The sequence below is a fragment of the Lepidothrix coronata genome, unplaced genomic scaffold, assembly GCF_001604755.1.
Source record: "Lepidothrix coronata isolate B3197 unplaced genomic scaffold, Lepidothrix_coronata-1.0 Scaffold286, whole genome shotgun sequence".
NCBI lineage: Eukaryota > Metazoa > Chordata > Aves > Passeriformes > Pipridae > Lepidothrix > Lepidothrix coronata.
The window spans coordinates 557,589-576,829 of NW_016690466.1; the positions used below are offsets into that span (position 1 = coordinate 557,589).

General features: G+C 38.4%; 1 protein-coding gene across 1 annotated transcript in view; it reads right to left on the reverse strand.

Moving 5' to 3' along the window:
* Positions 1-19,241, reverse strand: part of COL5A2 (collagen type V alpha 2 chain) — a 100,851-nt gene that overhangs the window by 19,613 nt on the left and 61,997 nt on the right. The window contains exons 9-30 of the mRNA XM_017836871.1: positions 18,572-18,616; positions 18,058-18,111; positions 17,451-17,504; positions 15,359-15,412; positions 14,524-14,577; positions 13,731-13,784; positions 12,484-12,528; positions 11,225-11,278; positions 10,316-10,360; positions 7,881-7,934; positions 6,023-6,121; positions 5,493-5,537; positions 5,297-5,395; positions 4,823-4,876; positions 3,717-3,824; positions 3,235-3,288; positions 2,389-2,487; positions 1,642-1,695; positions 1,025-1,123; positions 873-926; positions 721-774; positions 184-237 (exon numbers count right to left, since the gene is read on the reverse strand). Coding sequence (XP_017692360.1) covers positions 184-237; positions 721-774; positions 873-926; positions 1,025-1,123; positions 1,642-1,695; positions 2,389-2,487; positions 3,235-3,288; positions 3,717-3,824; positions 4,823-4,876; positions 5,297-5,395; positions 5,493-5,537; positions 6,023-6,121; positions 7,881-7,934; positions 10,316-10,360; positions 11,225-11,278; positions 12,484-12,528; positions 13,731-13,784; positions 14,524-14,577; positions 15,359-15,412; positions 17,451-17,504; positions 18,058-18,111; positions 18,572-18,616 — 1,386 coding nt within the window. The remainder of the gene's footprint in view (positions 1-183; positions 238-720; positions 775-872; positions 927-1,024; positions 1,124-1,641; positions 1,696-2,388; positions 2,488-3,234; positions 3,289-3,716; positions 3,825-4,822; positions 4,877-5,296; positions 5,396-5,492; positions 5,538-6,022; positions 6,122-7,880; positions 7,935-10,315; positions 10,361-11,224; positions 11,279-12,483; positions 12,529-13,730; positions 13,785-14,523; positions 14,578-15,358; positions 15,413-17,450; positions 17,505-18,057; positions 18,112-18,571; positions 18,617-19,241) is intronic.

Here is a 19,241-nt window from a genome sequence, read left to right on the forward strand (position 1 = left end):
AAGCCCTTGCCAGTTCAGTTGAGTGAATATCACTAATTATTCTGAACATCACTGCCTTAATTCTGAAGTTGTGTCTTGTCATATATCGCTTGATTGAATTTCTTCAATTTAAGTCGATAAAGACATGGCTGTTTATTTTCTTCTTAACAAAATAAAAATAAAAGTAAAAATGAATGCACATACCTGAAATCCTGTAGGACCTGGAGGGCCTTGCTCTCCTCTTTCTCCTGCCAGGCCCTACACAAAAGAAAGTAATAAGTAAACAGTAGAGGAATATAGGCAGGATCCACAATTTTTCTTCTCTCTGAATATATATGTTTTCAACACTTTTACTTATCCCAGGCCAGGATATGCCCCATCTAAAAGATGTTATTTCTTCTTAAGATCCTTCCCCCCTCAAAAGTTCTGTGGTCACAGAAAAGAACTCAGTTCTGTTAAAACTAAGGAAGCTGGGAAAATGAACTATGAAAATTTTGCTCCATGCACTATTAGTTGTAATGGTTAGTAAAAGGAATTAGACTACTCATATATATACACATATATATACACACACACTTAATACAAAGCTTCCCATTTTTCTAGGACAATTTGTTTTTTAAATGTTCTTGGGATTTTTTTATCTGTAATCAACAACTGGCATGAAGATAGAAAAAAACAGAAGCCAAAAGGGTGAAGAATGGATGGAGCGATGGGCAGGCAGAGTGGTAAAAGCTGACTTACTGGAGGGCCAACAGGACCAGAAGGGCCAACTTCACCATCTTTACCAGGGGCTCCCTAAATTAAAATGACGTAGGAAGAAATCTTGTATAATGAATTTATATAACAGGAAAGCACCCTTTTCTGTAATCATTGCAAATAACAACCACACTCACTCTCTGTCCTGGGACACCTGCATTGCCTGCTTCTCCAGGTTTTCCAGGATCACCCTAAATTGCAGGAATAAAAATGACTATTCTTAGATACTTTTTTCATCCATTAAAATATATGCAGATGTTTCAAGTTGAACAGATCTTGCCATACTCACACTACCACCCTTTGGCCCAGGAAGGCCCATGCTGCCTGGCTGACCTCTGATTCCTATTGAACCTGCTGGACCCGGACGTCCGTCTTCTCCAGGAGCACCCTGAAGAGAGAAAGAATTTTCCACATTAAGTTATAAATAAATAAAATTTATTTACAAATAAATTATAAATATACTTATTCATAGGCATTTGTTAACCTCTAGAAAATGTTTGCATATAGAAAGAAAATAATGTTAACCTGCTTTGGTTCTCCACTTATCAGCTAAAATGTCTTTAGAGCAGACATAGCTTTAGCCATAGTGCTGGATTTAACCAAATACTATGCAATTATTATAAATGAGTCATTATGTACCAAATACTTTATTGTGTCCCTAAAGAGACAGCTAGAAAAATATTTTAGCAATAAATGGCTTAAAAATGTTGCAGCAGCTGCTGAACAACAGACACTGCTATACAGACAAAACTAATTTTGAAGTCAGGAATCTAAAGCAAAAAATTAAAAGAGAAGATGAGCCTTAAGAAATCAAGAAAACTCATGTTAATAGAAGTAAATTCAATGACGTGGGACCTCTGAATTACTGTAGCATTAACTGAAAGAACTAATTTCTGTAACACTTACCAAGGGGCCAAGTTTTCCTTCAGGGCCTTGAACACCTGGATTTCCTGTCAAACCCTAAAATTGGGAATACTATTGGTGTTAGGGTTAGGCATATAACTCCAGAACATTAAATAAATGTAAATAAATCCAAAAGACATGAACAGTTAATACCATAGTACAAAATTCCCTGTGTTAAAGGTCTTCCATCCTTATCTTCACTTTACATCTTCATCCCTCACTGTCTCTACTCTTCCCTTTTCCTATTCCCCCTTTTCTTGCTGTTACACCTCTTGAGCTTCTCACAGGCTCATTTTTATTTCTGCCAACATAACCCAGCGATCTATATCACATCTTACCTTTTATCTCTTTTTTTATCCCTTTATGTCGTTTTCTGGTATTCCAAATTGTTCTCATATAATTTTCCCGTAAACAAATCCCTAGATGACATGCATCACCCAACTGTGTAAGTTATCAACCACCAATTTAATGAAGGTTGGCCTTTAATTCATGTTCTCTGTGGCAATTATGTGCTTTACAAGCACACTTCCTTCTGTTTAGCTGTTCTCAATCAGGGCTATTTCCCCCTTCTCAAAGACAAAAGCTATGCTTCCCGAAATCAGCAGGGAAAAAAGACAGGTATTTTGGCCTTTAGCCTCACAGAAATGAGTCTGCCCTTGTATGAGAGCTTCTTAATTCCATAACATTCATTGTTGCCTTTAGAAAATGCAGAGTACCATGGTTTATAGCATGTTGCTGTTAGTTCCTCACCCTTGCACCAGGAAGGCCGGGTTCACCAGGACGTCCAGGATCTCCCTGACCTCCTTTAGGACCAGAAGATCCTGCTGGACCACGCTCTCCTTGGGCACCCTAGAAAGATACCAATGGGCTACTTGTTAACAGCCTGAGCAGCAACAGTAAGAGAAGGTTAAGTAAAAACAGTGTCTTCCATGAAGGACCTATTTTTGCAGACAGAGTTCCCAATTATCAAGACCATTATTATTATTATTATTATTATTATTATTATTATTTTCCCAATTTTTTACTTAAAAGTTGTCTCTCACCCTTGAAGCAAATTTATATAAGAATTTTAGAATTCCTTTATTTTTACCAAGAAATTGGGAACTTACAGAAGCACCAGACAAATACCCACGTGAATCCCTTCCCGAGGAGTGCTAGTGTTCCTTTGGTTAGGAAAACCAAAGACAGATAAGCCCATTTGTGTGAGGAAAATTACACCATACACAAAGAAAAGGCAATTTTTCAAACAGCTACTTCCTACAGAGCAATACATTAAGAAATATAGTAGTAGAACAGGTCAAAGTCTCTTATCTATGCACATTTCAGCACAAGGGAGCCTTAAGTCAGGGACAAGCAAGCAAAGCTGAACATCACGAGAACTGAAAGTGACTTTTCCCAAAAAATTTTATTCTCAAAACACTCAGACCCCTTTTGGCATTTCTGAGGCCTTTTTGATTGTTTTTCCAGTGATGCTGAGGATCTGCCTATTTGCCCAGAAGCAGACATTTTTAATGGAAGAGTTTCTTTTTATGTATCTGCATGTATGAAAATTTAACAAATGACCCAATAAAAGACGGACACTTTAATTTCATTTACCTTCGGTCCAGGCAAGCCATCGGAACCTGGAAAACCGCGGTTACCAGGAGCACCCTAGGAAAAGCAATAGATATGAGGTGATTATCTTAACTTCTGCGTAAGTTATTGCAAATAAAGGACCAGATTTATGGTTTGGGGGTTCCTTACAATTTTCTAACTTCAGTACTTAGTCTTGGGGTTTTTTTTACCACTTGGAGTGGTAAAAATATCAATGTCTCATTCATGCATACTGAACAGCTCCTTGGAAGCAAGATGACCACTTACACAGGGTTAAGCAAAAGGTCTGCTGATCCCTGTGCAGTGAATCCCCACATGAAAATATCCAGTGTGAAAAGAAACTAATGCACAGTATTAACTTCTGTTAGGAAAAAAAAGTTTCACTATACCCACAACAAAAGCTGTAAGAACATCCATAGTTAGGTGAAGAGGTTTTTCAGCTTAGCAGTGCATCTCTCAAGGCATTATTCCTTTGGATTGCTTACCCTTTCTCCAACAGGGCCTGGTGGACCTACTGACCCTGGATCTCCTCGAGGACCTCTCTTCCCTTCTTCGCCAATGGGGCCAATGGGACCTTGGGGACCTTGTGGGCCCTAGTGAAAGTAAAATATTTTTTTTAAAAAAATCATTGTTAAGCTTACCACTTCTCAAGCATATTGAAACAGACTGTCTTCTAAACACCATAAACATTTTTCCAAATAAAGGAGAAAATAAAGAATTAGGTTTTGATTCAGTTAAAAAATGGAGCTTTTCAGCATCTGCTTTTCTCTTTCACAATGTTTATAAGCTAATAAATTGCAGTTGGGCTGTACAGTGCTTCTTACAGTCACCCATGATAGTTTGTATTTGGAAAAGCTGCAAAGAATTCAAAACTCAGTGAGACTCTAGTAGAGAAGACAGTGGTAAGGAAACCATTACTTCACCTGTGCATTTTTGTCACTTATTACATGATCATTTAACTAGTGAGAAAGGAAAACTGAAGATTGTTTGACAAGTCAAATCAACTTAAACTCTGTAGAGTCAGTTTTGTCCCAAAAGTCACATGCTTGCAGCATGGAATTAGCCATGTTTTCAAGTAACTTTTCACAAATATTAACTGTGGGCTAAACAGCTATTCATACTGTGAACATGCAACTATTTATATTATTTTCTGTCTAAATAAACTATATCTAATATATGCAAAACTTCATAAGTATTAAATGTAAGTTTAAAATGATTATGATTAGCACACAGACCTGTGAGCTCTTAAGTGTCCAGAATCATATGGATCCATTTCATATGAGATGAAGAAACTACCAGGCTCTCATTCTGCCTGCTACAGAAACCTCAATAGTTGCACTAAGGGGTTTTTCTGTCCCTGAGTCCTGTCAGGCCTATGTTGGGTGGGTGATTTATAACACCCAAGAACCCACTTCACCATTCATTGTTAGCACACTCTACACCAAGGGTCACTGTGCTTTGTCTTCCACGATGGTTACTCTCATGATTATGAGCAGTTAGAAATGTCTTTAAAAATCTAAGGATCTACTTGAAACATTCATACAAAGCCTTTGTGATTCCTTTTCATCTTACGAAGCACGTGGAGACTTACAGGTTCACCTTTGGGTCCTGCCTCTCCCTTGAAACCCGGGACACCGGGGTCTCCCTGGAAACAAACACATGAGTAGCACTGATAAGGTTTAAAGTCTGCATAAATCACCTGGCCAGTTTGTATTATACTGTGAAACAGAGGAACCTTTCCTAGCTTAGTTACCAGTTATAGGCAATATAACAGGATGCTTATAATGATTTGTCTTTCCCCTTACCATGCTTGTTTATTATGACATTATAAAGACAAAAAGTAAATAAATCTCTTTGTCTGGGTTTATACAGACACAGTTCTTTCTCAGACTTTTAAGAAGGCAACAACAGTATTTTGGACACACAGAAGATCCACGAAATCCGAGTCTCAGCACACTCATTATTAATTTATTTAAAGGAAGTCCTGCTGATCCCTGCTTTTAGTTTCCCAGAGTGACACACGTGTCAGACACTGGGATTCCCACGGAGACAAGGCCATCCTTACCGGCTGGCCTCTGATACCAGGGGGGCCAGTGCTGCCCTGTGGTCCTGGGGAGCCGGGTGGGCCTGATAAACCAGGGGGTCCTCCAGTGCCTGGAGATCCCTGCAAACAGAAACAACAGTAAGGAAACACAATAAAAATAAGGAAATAAAATAAATTAACTGACACAATTTCTTCAGCAGGAAACATGAATACTTACAGTAGGGCCCTTCGCACCTGGGGAGCCATCTGTGCCTTCAGTACCCTAAAGATAATGTACCAATCATTAAGAACCATTTTAATGAGGAGGGTATCAATAGCAAATGCAGAAGGTAGTTATTTTATCCACTTTAGAAGACCAGACAAGAAGGACTATTGAATAAATACAGCAACATATGATCTACTTACGCTAAAATGGGTAATAAAGTATGCAAGTAAATGTGATTTTTAATGTTGAAGGTCTTATGTTTAAACTTGAGTTTAAAGTACTTCTAGGACTGATACTGAATCAAGTTGCATAACTTTCAGTTTTCCTTCTTGTTGTAATTAAATAATAAAAAGTTATTATCAGTAAAGTAAGCACAAAACAAATGAATGAGACCTTTTTTTTCCCCTGGTAAAAAAAAAAAAAAAAAAAAAAGAAAGTAATTTGAGCAAAACTCGGTGGTGCTCAAGTGGGGTACTAAAAACCCCTATAAACAGATAACGTGCACAAGCTGAGCACTGAGGAACTCAATTTAATGTACTTACAGGAAGACCTTGTGATCCAGCTGGGCCCTGTGGACCTGTTTCACCTCTTTGTCCTTGAGGACCTTCAGGACCACGAGGACCTGTTGGACCTGCTTCACCCTAAGATTTCACATGACAAAATAACAACATTATTTTGCCCTAAAAAGCAGCACTATAAAGTAATTAAGGAGACATACTGAGTTTATAACAGAGAAATAATTCATGTTTTGAATTAGTTTATTACCCTTAAATTTTGCTTACCTAATTTTGCTTCTATTACTTCTATGTGAATGTGAACTTTAAAAGCATAAACAGGATTTTTTTCCTCAATGTTTACAAGACAAGGAAGCTTTCTATGTGCAAGTAGTACTATCCAGGAGCCCAAATCAGATCAAGGGACAGACATGTCTCTCTAAAATCCCAGTATGTGTCTGTAATTTTACAAGAGCTTTTTTTTTTGCCTTCATTAGCAGCAAGGCTTAAGATTTAGACAGAACAACATATCTGGGGTTGGTTGGGTGATTATTTTTTGCACAGTGCAGATGAACTCACTGTTTCAGTACTATATTAAGCATAAAACCCCTGTAAGATTAGACTGGGTGCTCAAACAAAAAAAAAAAAAAAATTCTTCCTAGCATCTTCTTTGAATTTTATCTTTATATAGGAAATTAGCTTTTTGGAGCTGATGGCTGTTAATATCACATCTTCAGAACTAAAGTCCACCTCTTCATTGTATATTCTGCTTACCTTTTAGGAGTTCAAAGCAGCTACTCCAATTTGACATCATCTGATGATCAAACTTGAAGCCAAGCTTCTCCTTTTCAAAAGCTGTAATCGATTCATCATGTGGCAGCTTCTCCAAACATTTACTTATGTAAGATAGTGCTTACCATATCAAAACCACTTATGACATGCACTAAAAGGTCTATCCTTTAACTGTACACCCATCTTTTGTCTAGACTGTGCTTTTGCAAAGCAAGCTTGGACCAGATGATCCTCGAGCTCCCCTTCCAACCTGCTGTTCTTTGACTCTACAATTATGTTAACACTCTTCTTAAGATTTGTTTCCAAAACACAGTTTCATCAGCGCTGCCAGCTTCAAAACAACACAAAACATCTGCTGATCTTGGCTATCTAACTGATTGAGAGTTTCTTCTTGTATAACATTTTCCTATCGTGTTTTAGGAGCGTAAAGGAAAAAAAAAGGAGCAACTGGGTGGAGGGCAAGTATAAGAAGTATAAGGAAGCCGTATGAGTTGTCTTTTCTCTCTTTGAAGACATTGCCTCAATGCTAAGAAAAAAAAACTGAGCACTTTCTTGAAAAGCAAGTGAAGGAAGTGCCACAAAGGCAGTGCTGCAGCCAGTGCAAGTTTTCCATTCCTGCCCAATCACACTGAGCCACGAAAGGCAGCAAACATAATTTGCTCTATTGTGATGAACTGCAGCACATCTCTCTTGGGGTTCAGGCATTTGAGGTCATCTCAAAAAGTGTTCCTGGCCAAAACTAGAGGTTTCAGCACTAGAAGGTACTGCTTCCACACTGACTGAGACCAGTGCTCGCAACCTCACTTGTAACACATCTTGTTATGCTTTGAATGAATGGGACAAGATTCCTGAGGAACAGCATGACATTGATCTTATAATCACCCCTTAACACAAGGAAAAGTGAAAGCAAAGTGTCCTAAGGGTGGTGAATTGCAATTGCTTCATTTGGCTTTGGGTTTTCATCTTCTTTCTGAAGGTCTTGACTAACACTGGTTTCACAGTGACTCCTGGGGACTTGTACACATGTCAATCTGAACTCTGTGCAGTCTAGTATACATTTTTAATTATGTGTTATTAGACATTTTAAAAAGATACTTTCAATTTATTTTTTTACCTTCAGACCAGGAATACCGGGAAAACCTGGAGAACCAGTTATGCCAAGTGGGCCCTATAAAAGACAGACACACAAAGCTGTAATTTGGCAGTTTATATCCCACAGACTAGTTCCTAAATCACTGGGTAAATATGGTTCTAGGATTACATGTGGGTTTTAGTCATAAAACTTTTATAAAAATAACTATAAATATCTTTTTTTAAGTGATACACACGCATTTTACGGACCTGTGGTGCAGTATTTTAATAATATATTTACTGACTTCAGCAAAGAAAAGTTCTTGATTCAGCTATTAATGCCCAAATTGCAACACACACAGTTAGCAATTATGGGAATTAAGATTCCCAGATTCACAGACAAGTTCATTTGCAAGCTGTAAAACACAGATTTTTTACTAAATTCTCAAGAGAGACAAAGATGTAGAGCAGAGACAATTTACTGCTTGAATCTTTGTTTAAAGATAGGCAGGTGTTTCTGGAAAAGGAAGTGGAGAAAAGGCTGAGTTCTGCCACACCATGAAGCACGAGTGTTTGCAGAGGTACACCTTCAGCTCCCCAAACCTGTATAGCTCTCCTCAAATAACAGAATATCTTGAGACAGTCAATGCTCTCAGAAGGTCTGACAGCTTCAGCCACAGTACTGATGTTGCTACACTATTTCTGGCTACAGAGGCAAATTCTTGGTTTGTTGCACTGCAGAGTAACAGAGTCACACCTCCTGTGATTGTGAGGACATGAAGTTTGGGCAGGCATTACGTGGCAGACTGACTAAACTCACTAGAAAACAAACTTCAAGTGTATACAATTGAAAATACCTGCATGGTATGATGCAAAACTCATTCTGCTATACAGGAAGACTGCCAATTAAGGGCCTTAAATTTGTGGATTGGTTCCATTTCCATAATGCCTCCTGTGCTGAACAGGACTTTCAACAGATGAACTTTCTACTGTACTATAAAGTCTCAGAGTGGCGGCACAAGGTGGTTGTAAACACTCACTACAACACTCTTCCCACATGATTCCTCTGTCTTTTCCTGACTTTCTGCCTTTTTGTAAAATATGATTCATACTGTGAAAAATATTCTGTGCAATAAAGCTCTCCTGACAAACTTAATCAGAACAGTCTGTCCCACTCAGCATTATTACGAGCATTTCTGCCGTGACCTTGCACTGGATTTCTACAGAACTGATATAACAACTCACTAAGTAGATTTTTGTAAACCTATGTCCCAGTTTATTGGATCACAAATAAATATCTGCCAAATCTCTCTCCTGTTGCAGGAAGAATTCCAGAATTACAGTGTACCACTGCACTGACCCAAAAAACAACACATTTCATTAACGCTTCCTCCAATGAGAACCACATGCATCAAGGACCAGTAATTCCCTTGTGACACTTCATGGGATTTTCCAAAAATATTAGCCAACCAGTTATCACGTCCAGTGAAGTTGAGCTCATATTTTATGCCAAAGAAAAATTTCAAGCTTCATGTAAAATTCCCTAGCTTGGGACCCAGCTTTTTTAAACTTTATCATTTGTTTTAGATTCTGCAAAAATCTTTTCATTGTTTGAAAGTTTCTTCTAACAACTTTAACATCTTTCGTGATAAACTAAATAACTGAGTTTTGCAGCTTTTAGGAACTTACACTCATTTTTTGAGCTTCTATTAAAGCTAATTATTTCTTAATGAAGCTTTTAATAAAATAGTCTGCTCATTCCAATGACATAGGTAACTGAATTTTTCTCAGGTTTTAATCATTAGCAAATAAAGAATGAAATTTTTACTGTGGTCAGGTGCATTTTAGGGGTTTGGGGGTTTTTTTTGATGCAATGATTTTGGGGTGTCTGGTTGTTAGACATTGTGTTTGGTTTGTTGTTTTGTTTGCAAAACATCACAAAGAGCTAAAGGTTCAGGCTGACTCCATCAACAGGCAGAAACTGTCAACCACATCCTAAAAAAAAGTAAACATAAAGGTATGCAATATTTTTTAAGTGGAGGCTGGCCTTGCACCAGCAGTACAAAATCATCACAAGCTCTCATGTGCAAAAGCAACAGAAAATTAATAACAGCTTTGTACTCGAAGGAAGATAATACGCAATTATAAACTGATTTACAGCGCAGTGCAGATGTTTAAGACAGTTTCCTCCCGACAGTGTGGACTCCATAAGAGCAGCAAAGCATCACCTTTCCCAGAGGATGTTACAGTCTACTCCTCTCCAAATAAAAGCCTTTAGAGGAAGTAAACTGCGGAGTATAATTTCTCAGAAGTCAGCACCAAAACAAAAATAAGTAGAATTAGGAATCACTCACAGGTAATTAATTCCAGGTGCACTTTACTGATACCAGCAACTGCCAACATGGTTTTTTATTTTGTAGTGTCAAAAGGCAAGTGGAAATTTAGAGAAGAAACAGGTGATTGAGAAAAAAAACTTACCATTGGCCCTGGCTTCCCAGGCATACCATGCTGGCCACGCCCGCCCTAGTTAGGAAAATATAAAACAGAGAGTATTTATAAGAACTCTACTTTTTTAAAAATTATTATTGTTGGCATTTGTGATAAAAGCCACACATAGTAAATTGATAAAAGTGCTGGATTGCACATTCCTCCAAACACTGTCAAAAACCTCTGGAAGAAATTACGTTCCCCTTCTAATTAATAGATTTCTCTATTTTCAGAAAGGACAATATTTTCAGAGTGTCATTGTATGGGGCATATAACATACATGGAGCATATAAAAGTCATAAGGAGAAATGCCAGAAAAAAAATACTTGACATTGGATGTAAAAGCAACAAGATGAAACTCCTACTCAAGTATGATCTCATGTCAAGGCTAATCCTTTTAGATGAAAATCAAAATATTTTTTAAGAAGACACCTTTATTATCTGGAATTAAATTGTATGACTTCATCTAAATTTGAAATCTTAATTGAAAGACTGCATCTAAACTTTTGTTTTAAACTTTTATGCAGACAAAAATCAATACATATTATTTCCAGTTCAGTAATTTTTGGTGAAAATAGCCTCTCATGAGAAATTCCACAGAAACAAAATTTTTTCTGTATCACAGAAAAAAGTGTTGTGAAGATACTTGGCCTCATGGGCAGCTCTGGTATGAGAAGTTACCATACAGCTACCATTCTCCTTTTAAAAACTGTTTCTAACTTTTAAAATTTATGGTAAAGGTCTCACCTCACAAACCCACTCAGCCCTAACACTCTTAGGCTACAGCAGAACTCGCCATACAAGTGACTGGCAAGTCACATGAATGAACACTTTCAGGGTCAGGGATTTAAGTAAAACAAGGGAGGAATTACTAGGATGGAGAAGGAAGATCCTACTTACAGGGGCACCCTGTGGTCCAATTCGACCTCTTTCCCCTGGCATTCCTCTAGGTCCCTTGAAGAGAGAACAAGAAGTGCATTATTTAGGAGGCCACCATGGCAGAATAATAAGAAGGGCAGAGCATAGTTCACTTGAGATTCCCCCCCATAATGGAGAGAACACTTGCCACCACCTCTTTTGGATTTTTTTTTTCCTTTGTTTTTTGGGGATTTTTCTAAACATACTTGACTTTTCCTTTGCACTGCATCACTCTCCAGTGGTTTTCTGCTCAATCTTCTTTATTTACTTTTAACATGAACATGATTAGTTTCACTGAGACTACAAGAGTGATAAGGATGGATGATGGAAACAACAGTTAAAGAATCAAGTTATTCTTTTTTTTTACCCCCGCAGGTATAGCTTGTCTTGTGCTATAGCAGGAAAGAAGTAGGATCTCACATTAATCCTTACAGCCTCACAGGCTTGACCAGTGGAAATTTATTAAACAGTAATTTTTCTTCTTCTGTTCCAACAGTATTTCCAGTTCTAAACACATCTGAATAAATTCTGTATATACTCACCAGTAACAATAAAGCAATTTCTTTCACTACTTCTCATTCGCAAATTAGATCCCACTTCGGGGAGATTGCATCCTACATGATACAACATAGTGCTCCCAGAGAGATGCCATTATCTAATATCAGAAAGGTGCTGTACTTCCAGAAGAACTGCTGAGAGTCAATCTTCGGCATCTCACACCTACTCAGTTTTCTAAAACCGCATCTGAATGAAAACTACTCTGAGAAAAAGTTTCTCCATTTCACTTTCATGCCTTGTATGCTTATCCTTACTGTAATATCCAAAATCCTCCATCCATGATTTCCTTAGCTAGTTCATTTCTGACTAAATTACTCCACTTTTACCTCGGAGCAACCTAACCCAGTTTTTCTGATATTGAAATCGCTCCATATGAAACATCAATATATAAAAATAAAAAACTAATCACCCTACACTTACATGAGTAGGCAAACAACCCCCACACCTACATTCATGTTTCTGCTGAGCCTTCTGATTTATCATTATCACCCTACATCTTTGAACGGAGAAGAATAACAGCTTACAGTGGACCAAACTTACTGTGAGTGTAATAGAAAATGAAGCCTTAATTAAGAGAAAGTTCAGCCCCCATGACCTCAAATACAGATATCAAAACCAAGAAATTCCTACTGGCAACAGTATTTACAATCACTTCTGCAATACCCAGTGCACATGACACTCACCAGAGGACCCGTTGCTCCCATGGCACCAGTTGGTCCAGACTCTCCCTAGAAATGGAAATGAAATTACGCAATTAGAGAAATGGGTGAAAGCAAAGTGGAGTTACATCTCATCCCTGTCCTATGTGCTTCTGTTGGAGCTCAGAGGCAGGTTTGCACAGTCACCTGTGTGCATCACACAGGGCAAGAGCACTGTTTCCCACGCTGATGGGAAGTGCCATGTTTACATGTTCTCAGTGAAATAATGAAGCAGATTTAACTCCTATGTGTTCCAGCTACCTGCCCACACCACCTACCTGCTCCTACCAAGTCTTCTGCTGTTGCTGCCTCCACCAAAAGTCGTGGGCAATGTCAGGAAAGAAATTTTTTCTTACACAAACTCTCCTTAACTACTAATTACACATTTAAATTCATATTTTGGAAGGTTCACTTCATTTACTATGTTTTTAATCTAAAGGAATAGTTCTGCCCCACATTCAATTATTACCTATGCCAGGCCAAAAAATGTTTCAGCATCAGCACTAATTAATGCGGAAAAGCTTGAAAAAAGTGTTCTATGTTCTTTTAATACAACTTTTAACCTATCTTCAAAGGGCTGACTCCAGGTGGCTATCCTGTGTTACCACTGCTTTAAGCTGAAGTTGTAAGGGTGCTGCAGCGCCAGTGGGGGTCAAAAATTGTAATAGAGTAAACTTGTTAGGTGAAAAATAGTCAGTTGGATGAAATATATCCTCCCTCTCCACTCCAATGCCTGTTTCATTTAAGTCAGTCTGTAGTACAGTAATTCAAAAGAGAAGAGTCAGGTTTTACTTATGCATTGCTCTATTTTATTGTATTAAAAAAAGTGTTAGAAAACTGTGTTTTCCCTCTCAACTTGGTCACAAAGCCAACAAGAAACACGAACTGCCCAGCTGGAAAGTTGCAACATATGCACGGGCTCCTCCTTAAGAGACTTTGTTGTGTTCAGTGTCACAGATACGTGTCACAGATGGACCGCGGTCAATTCACCCAGTGGCACCTTACAGGCCTAAAACTGAGCCCCAGTTGAAACTGGGACTCTCAGCATAAAGCCCAGACATGTCACTGTATAGCAGTTTATACGTATCAAACACACAGTAAATATGGACGACTCCTCTCTGCATGAATATCACTGACAGGAGTGTGTGCAAAGCTGTGTTCGGAATATCTACCCTCTTTCGTGGTCATATAAAACATGCTTAACCATTTAGTTTTTTGGGCCATGAAAATACCTTTGCTCCAGCTGCTCCAATTTCACCTTTTGGACCGTCAAGTCCTTTCAATCCCTGTAAATTATAAAAATATGGAGAAATTGCATTCATATATGTACATACAGAGAGCATTCCTACTATTATTGTTAAAGTAACTCGATACTAAAGTGTTAAGAATGGATCTGAGGTGGTAAGAGTAAGAAAGGAAAAAATAAGGAAGAAAAAAAACCAGATGGAATAAAGTTTTTAAACATTTCCTAAATGGAAACCAGTTGTACAAGGTACATTTCCTTGAATTTGGTTTCCTTTTTAAAACAAGAACGGTTTTTTAAAAAAAAATCCTAAAACAACAAGGAGGAGGCTCTGAGCCACAGGAAACCTACTTATTCCTCCCCAAAGTAAAATTCTGGCCAGAAAACCTGGTAATTTGTAGTCACTCCATATTGCAAACATATCCACCTCTCAAGTTCCCCACCCTAACGCAAGACTTGCCAACAAAGAGAGAGAACTGTCAGGTTTGCGCCTCCTTAAGCTTGGCAGGGCTCATGCAAGCTCCTTCCAGATTCCCAGAACATTTGAAAATAGAGTGAAGAAAGCACTAGAGAATGTAACACAGAGGTCAGTTTAAAGGGGAATAGCGTTGGTTTTCTGCAAGGCCCTCTTCCTCTCAAATGTCAGTAATTCTGCTACAGCTGGCTCGCCTGTAGTGTAGTCAAATTCCACACAAATACAAAAAAAAAATAATCTTTAGTATCTTTATAGTAAAACTGCCTGGAAATATCATCTATAAGCAGTAGGAAAACCTGTCTCTTACCCGGTGACCCTTGAGACCTGGGAGACCAGGAGCACCAGGAAAGCCTCGAGGCCCCTAAGTAGGAAAAACAAACAAACAAACAAATAAAATCCTGATTTCTGCATATGAGCCCACCAATAATGGTGCTAACAGGGATGAGGGTGCAGGTAATATGAATACTCCTAACACCCCTTCACCTTGGTGACGTAGCATAGTGAGGCAGGGAATTTGAGCAGGTCGCACACGACACAGCCTTGAAGTTGGACTGTCTCAGAATTATGCACGTTTTTACTAATATTAAAAGCTTTATCATTTATATCAGGGTATGATCAAGCCTCAAATTTCAACAGAAGTAACGAAACAAAATGAGTGGCAAATGAACTTTTGAGTCTTAATATGGAGAAACATTAATTAAGCAGAGATCAAAACTCAGAGCTATTTAAAATAAATATAAACTCAGAGCTGCACACTGCATATGTTCTTTTGGAAAAGTTCACCATGATAAACAACCATTACTAACACACATTTAGCAATTAAACTGAAGTTATCTTGGACTTAGTTTCCTCCCCAGTTTCTCAGGGAAGACTCATGGAGGGGAGTTAGGTGCTTGTGTTAGAATATTGGTCACAGGGATTTATAACAGAAATTACATGAACACCTTCACACTCTCAGATAACAACAGTTCAACAAACACTGACTGGAGCCTAAGAGTGAGCTAACACAAGTATGAGTGGCAGAGCTTTGCACTGATGAACCATCAGTATCACGTGATAAGTGATCAATATCATATGATGACACATGATTATTTTTCTAAATACGATTGTTTTTTCTAAAGTGTAAATAATCATGCTCTTACTGGAGATCCTGGAAATCCAGGCTCACCGGCTTGTCCTGGTCTACCAGGTTCACCCTAAGGGAAAAAAAAAAAGAAACAACACATTAAATTAGGAAAAAATGGGAAAATTAACTTCTCTTAACATTCTTCCATTCAAATAAATGAAGACATTCAATCATCTTCTTTTAAAATCAACCACACACATGTCCAGCAGTTGTGTATTAGACATATTAACTTAAGAAAGGTTTTTAACCAAGAATTAGGGGAACCGAAGACTGAGCATCCCACAATGCATCCCAGCATCACAAGATGGCGCTGCCACATAATTTTCCTGGGAATTAATGAGGCAATCTTCACCCAGCACCACATTGCTTTATTTTCCCACTGGAACAGCAATCTAAAACTATCTCCATTGCAGCTTGTTACTTTCCTTCTGCTCAAATATTTTAAAACGTGTATAATTCCATTCTAGGATGGTGACTGTTTTCTGTGTACTGCAATGGGAAAGAAAATATGGCAGAACCAAGCAAGCACGTTTTGAAGATTATTCAAAGTCCTCCAGTCACAACCAATCGTTCCTTTATATGCATCAATCAGTTCAAATACATCCAGGACACCAGCCTGCAGGAATATGAAAGGCTTCAGAAAAATATTTTCTGGACAGAGAGAAGGCAAAGTGCCTCACAAATGCAATTAAAGATGCCCAGACGTACTCTGGAAATGGAGGAAGGTCCTAGAGCAGCATCAAGATTCGGTTTCCCCACGCTGAGAGTTAACTGTAAACTCCTTGTACAGTGTCAGAGACTGAAACGGTTAATGATTTAAGCATTCTAGGATCACCAGGGGACTTTTGCAGGCTGGGAAGTGGCGGCTGTTGGCCCATCAAAGCCCCCTGCCAATCCTGAAAGGCAGGAAAAACCCTTTCCCCGTGCCCTTCACGGGAACTCTGCGCAGGCTCAGGAGACCTTGGAGGCTCAAGGCATGGTCTGGGACAGCATCCATGGATATAATAACTCACAACTTCCTTGAGTTTGTGGGTTTCCCTCCCCCATCCCCAACGGATCAAGGGCACCACTTCAACTCACCGACTGCAACTACCAAGTGTCATCTCTGGACCCCGTGGGCAGTGACTATATACATCTTTCCACTCTCAGTTTTTCTTTCCCTTGCTCTCCCTTACCCTTATACTGTCTTTCCTTTCTCTCCCTTATGCATTTCCCCTAAAGGTTCTCTTTATGCCACATTGCTGTAGATGAGAGATAGAGATGATAACACCCAAAATGGCAACATACCTGTTTACCTTTGAAACAAAATTATTCTAAAATAAACCCTACATATATAAGTTTTCAAACAGCAATTATTCAATGTCATTTTGCTCTAATCTACCCCAAGGGATTTATTAATAAGAACCTGGGTTACCCTCCCCTTTCTGGGGGGGGTTGTAACATACAGTTAAATGGGAAGGTAGCTGGTACACAAGCTATGGTAATTTTTATACTAAAATATCTAGCATCTGCAATTTTTAACGAATTTCCAAGCTATAAATTACAGTTCAGACAGATTTAGTGTGCTTTGCAAACAAATAATACACACCTACTGGCAAGCTCTTAGTCTGCTGTTGTGCAGTACATATACGTTTATGTAACATGTATAAACCACCCATTTTACATATATGCGTACATACATGGATAAGAGTAATAAAATCTGTTACGAATATAACAAACTATCAAAAGTTTTAAGAAATTAAACACTAAAATCTCATTGTCCAGACACACGTACATGCTACCATCACAGTTCTTCTAACTCATCATGTGATCCCAAAAGGGAAGAGAATTGCTCCCTCATGATATATTATCACATTTGATTTCAGGAAAGACATCACAGTCAAGAACTGACTGAGGCAAGAAATAACAAAGAGCTGGTGCTCAGGCCTTAGGTACCATGGCCAAAATTCCCAGTTGTGACACTGCACTTGATGAGGAGTCTGATTACAAAGAAAAGCAAACAGATAACAGCAGTTACAACAGGCACATCTGCTGGTTAGTCACTGTCTCACAGATGCCAATGTTTGTTTTATTAAAAATTAAAAAGATACAAAGAGCAACAAACTTACATCTTCACCAGGTTTGCCTGGAGGTCCCTCTGGTCCTCGAGAACCTACTGGTCCCTAAGACATAAATATATTTCTTGAGAAGTCAATTTAGCCATCACTAAAATACCTATTTGCTTCATTTCAAAGTCTGCTTTTATGAAAACATATGGACAAAGGACAAATTTTATGCCTAAGCACATTTGCTTAACTTTGTGGTGCTCTTTCTAACCGTCCTGCCCTAAAAAACCTGCATTATATTATATGAAAATATAGGATAGACTCTTTAAGAGAAAAAAAAAAATACTTTAAAAATCAGTTACTGTTGCTGGAAATCTCTGGCTCTTGCCTTTTTGAATCATTTTGTTCCCTCAAAAAATAAACATTCTCATCACCCTTTGTGTAAGTTACACCACCAGGTATGGTTTCACCAGTGCTTAACCATCCTCAGGTCTCTGCTGGAAAAGTAAGAATGATCATTTATAATGTCGTTGGTCCTTGCTTTGAACAATACAACTCCACTAAAGTTACTTAATAGCTGAAACAACATAAGAAAAGTTCTGTTCTGAAACAAAAATGAATAACATATTGGCAATTTTTTTGCAGAAATGTTTGCATTTATCGGTCTTACCATAGGTCCTGGATCCCCAGGTTCGCCAGGTGGGCCTGTGGGGCCAGCACCACCCTAAAATTAACCAAAGATTAATACAAAGTCCAAAAGGAATTATAAGGATATCAATTAAAATCCATGACCAGGAAAATCACAGCCCGGGGGACAGACTGGATTCTAATTCAGAACGAGTTCACATTTCAATATGAGTGAAAGCTGGATACTAAAAACACTGAAGCTGTACAGAACAATCACCATTTTCATCACTGTTCCCTCATTAAAAAACACGTGCTGGGTTAAAACCTTGTTAAAGGTCTAATAAATCATTCTTTTTGAGCTAATTCCTGTGTATGGAGTACATCTGGAGCAGAGCTCTTGACAGCAGCTTGTTTAAATTCACTTCTAGATGAAGATGTATTCAGCCACGTGTCACTGAAGATGGACATCGCCCCAGAGATGAACACACACCCATTACTATGAGCTTTTCCTTCACCTCTAGCCAATTATCCCAAATCCCATGAGGTGAAGCACTTACTTGTTTTCCTTGGAGACCCTGAGGACCCCTTGGACCCACTGGACCCTGTCGAACACATAACTTGTTACACACTGGAAAACACCCTTTCCCAAGCAACATTCACCCAGCAAAGACAGCAAAAAAGGCCTGATAGTGACCTCCAAGGTGGCATTTCTATGGTCAAACCCTTGGGAAGGCTTTTACTCAGAAAACTCTAGTTATCAAACGCACATAGAATGAAATCTTCAAACTCGAAAAGTCAGAGGAGCGTCATTTCATTAACAGCTGAAAATATGGGCTTGATTGCTTTCTGAAACCTCACAGTTTCTCTGGAATCAGCCAGAACAACTGTGTTGTCTCCATGAAAAAAAAAAAAATAGTAGCAAAATAAGAATAGTCTTCCCTTGAAGGGAATCTCGTTACTGAGATGAATCTCATAATGGAATCAATGACAAAAATAAATTAATGCTGTTGTTCTCAGCCATGAGCTGAGAAGCAGCAATGGAAGAACGTGTTTAAATGTATCATACAAACCACAAAACAGCTTCCAAATGGCTGTAGTTTGTTACAGAAAGTTCAGATTTTCCCTTAGAAGGTTTTATGTGATTGTTAGAAAAATCTCATGCTTAATTGTAACATGAAATAAACATTATCTCGTTTGAAAATAATTCTCTTGTTTCTAGGAACACAA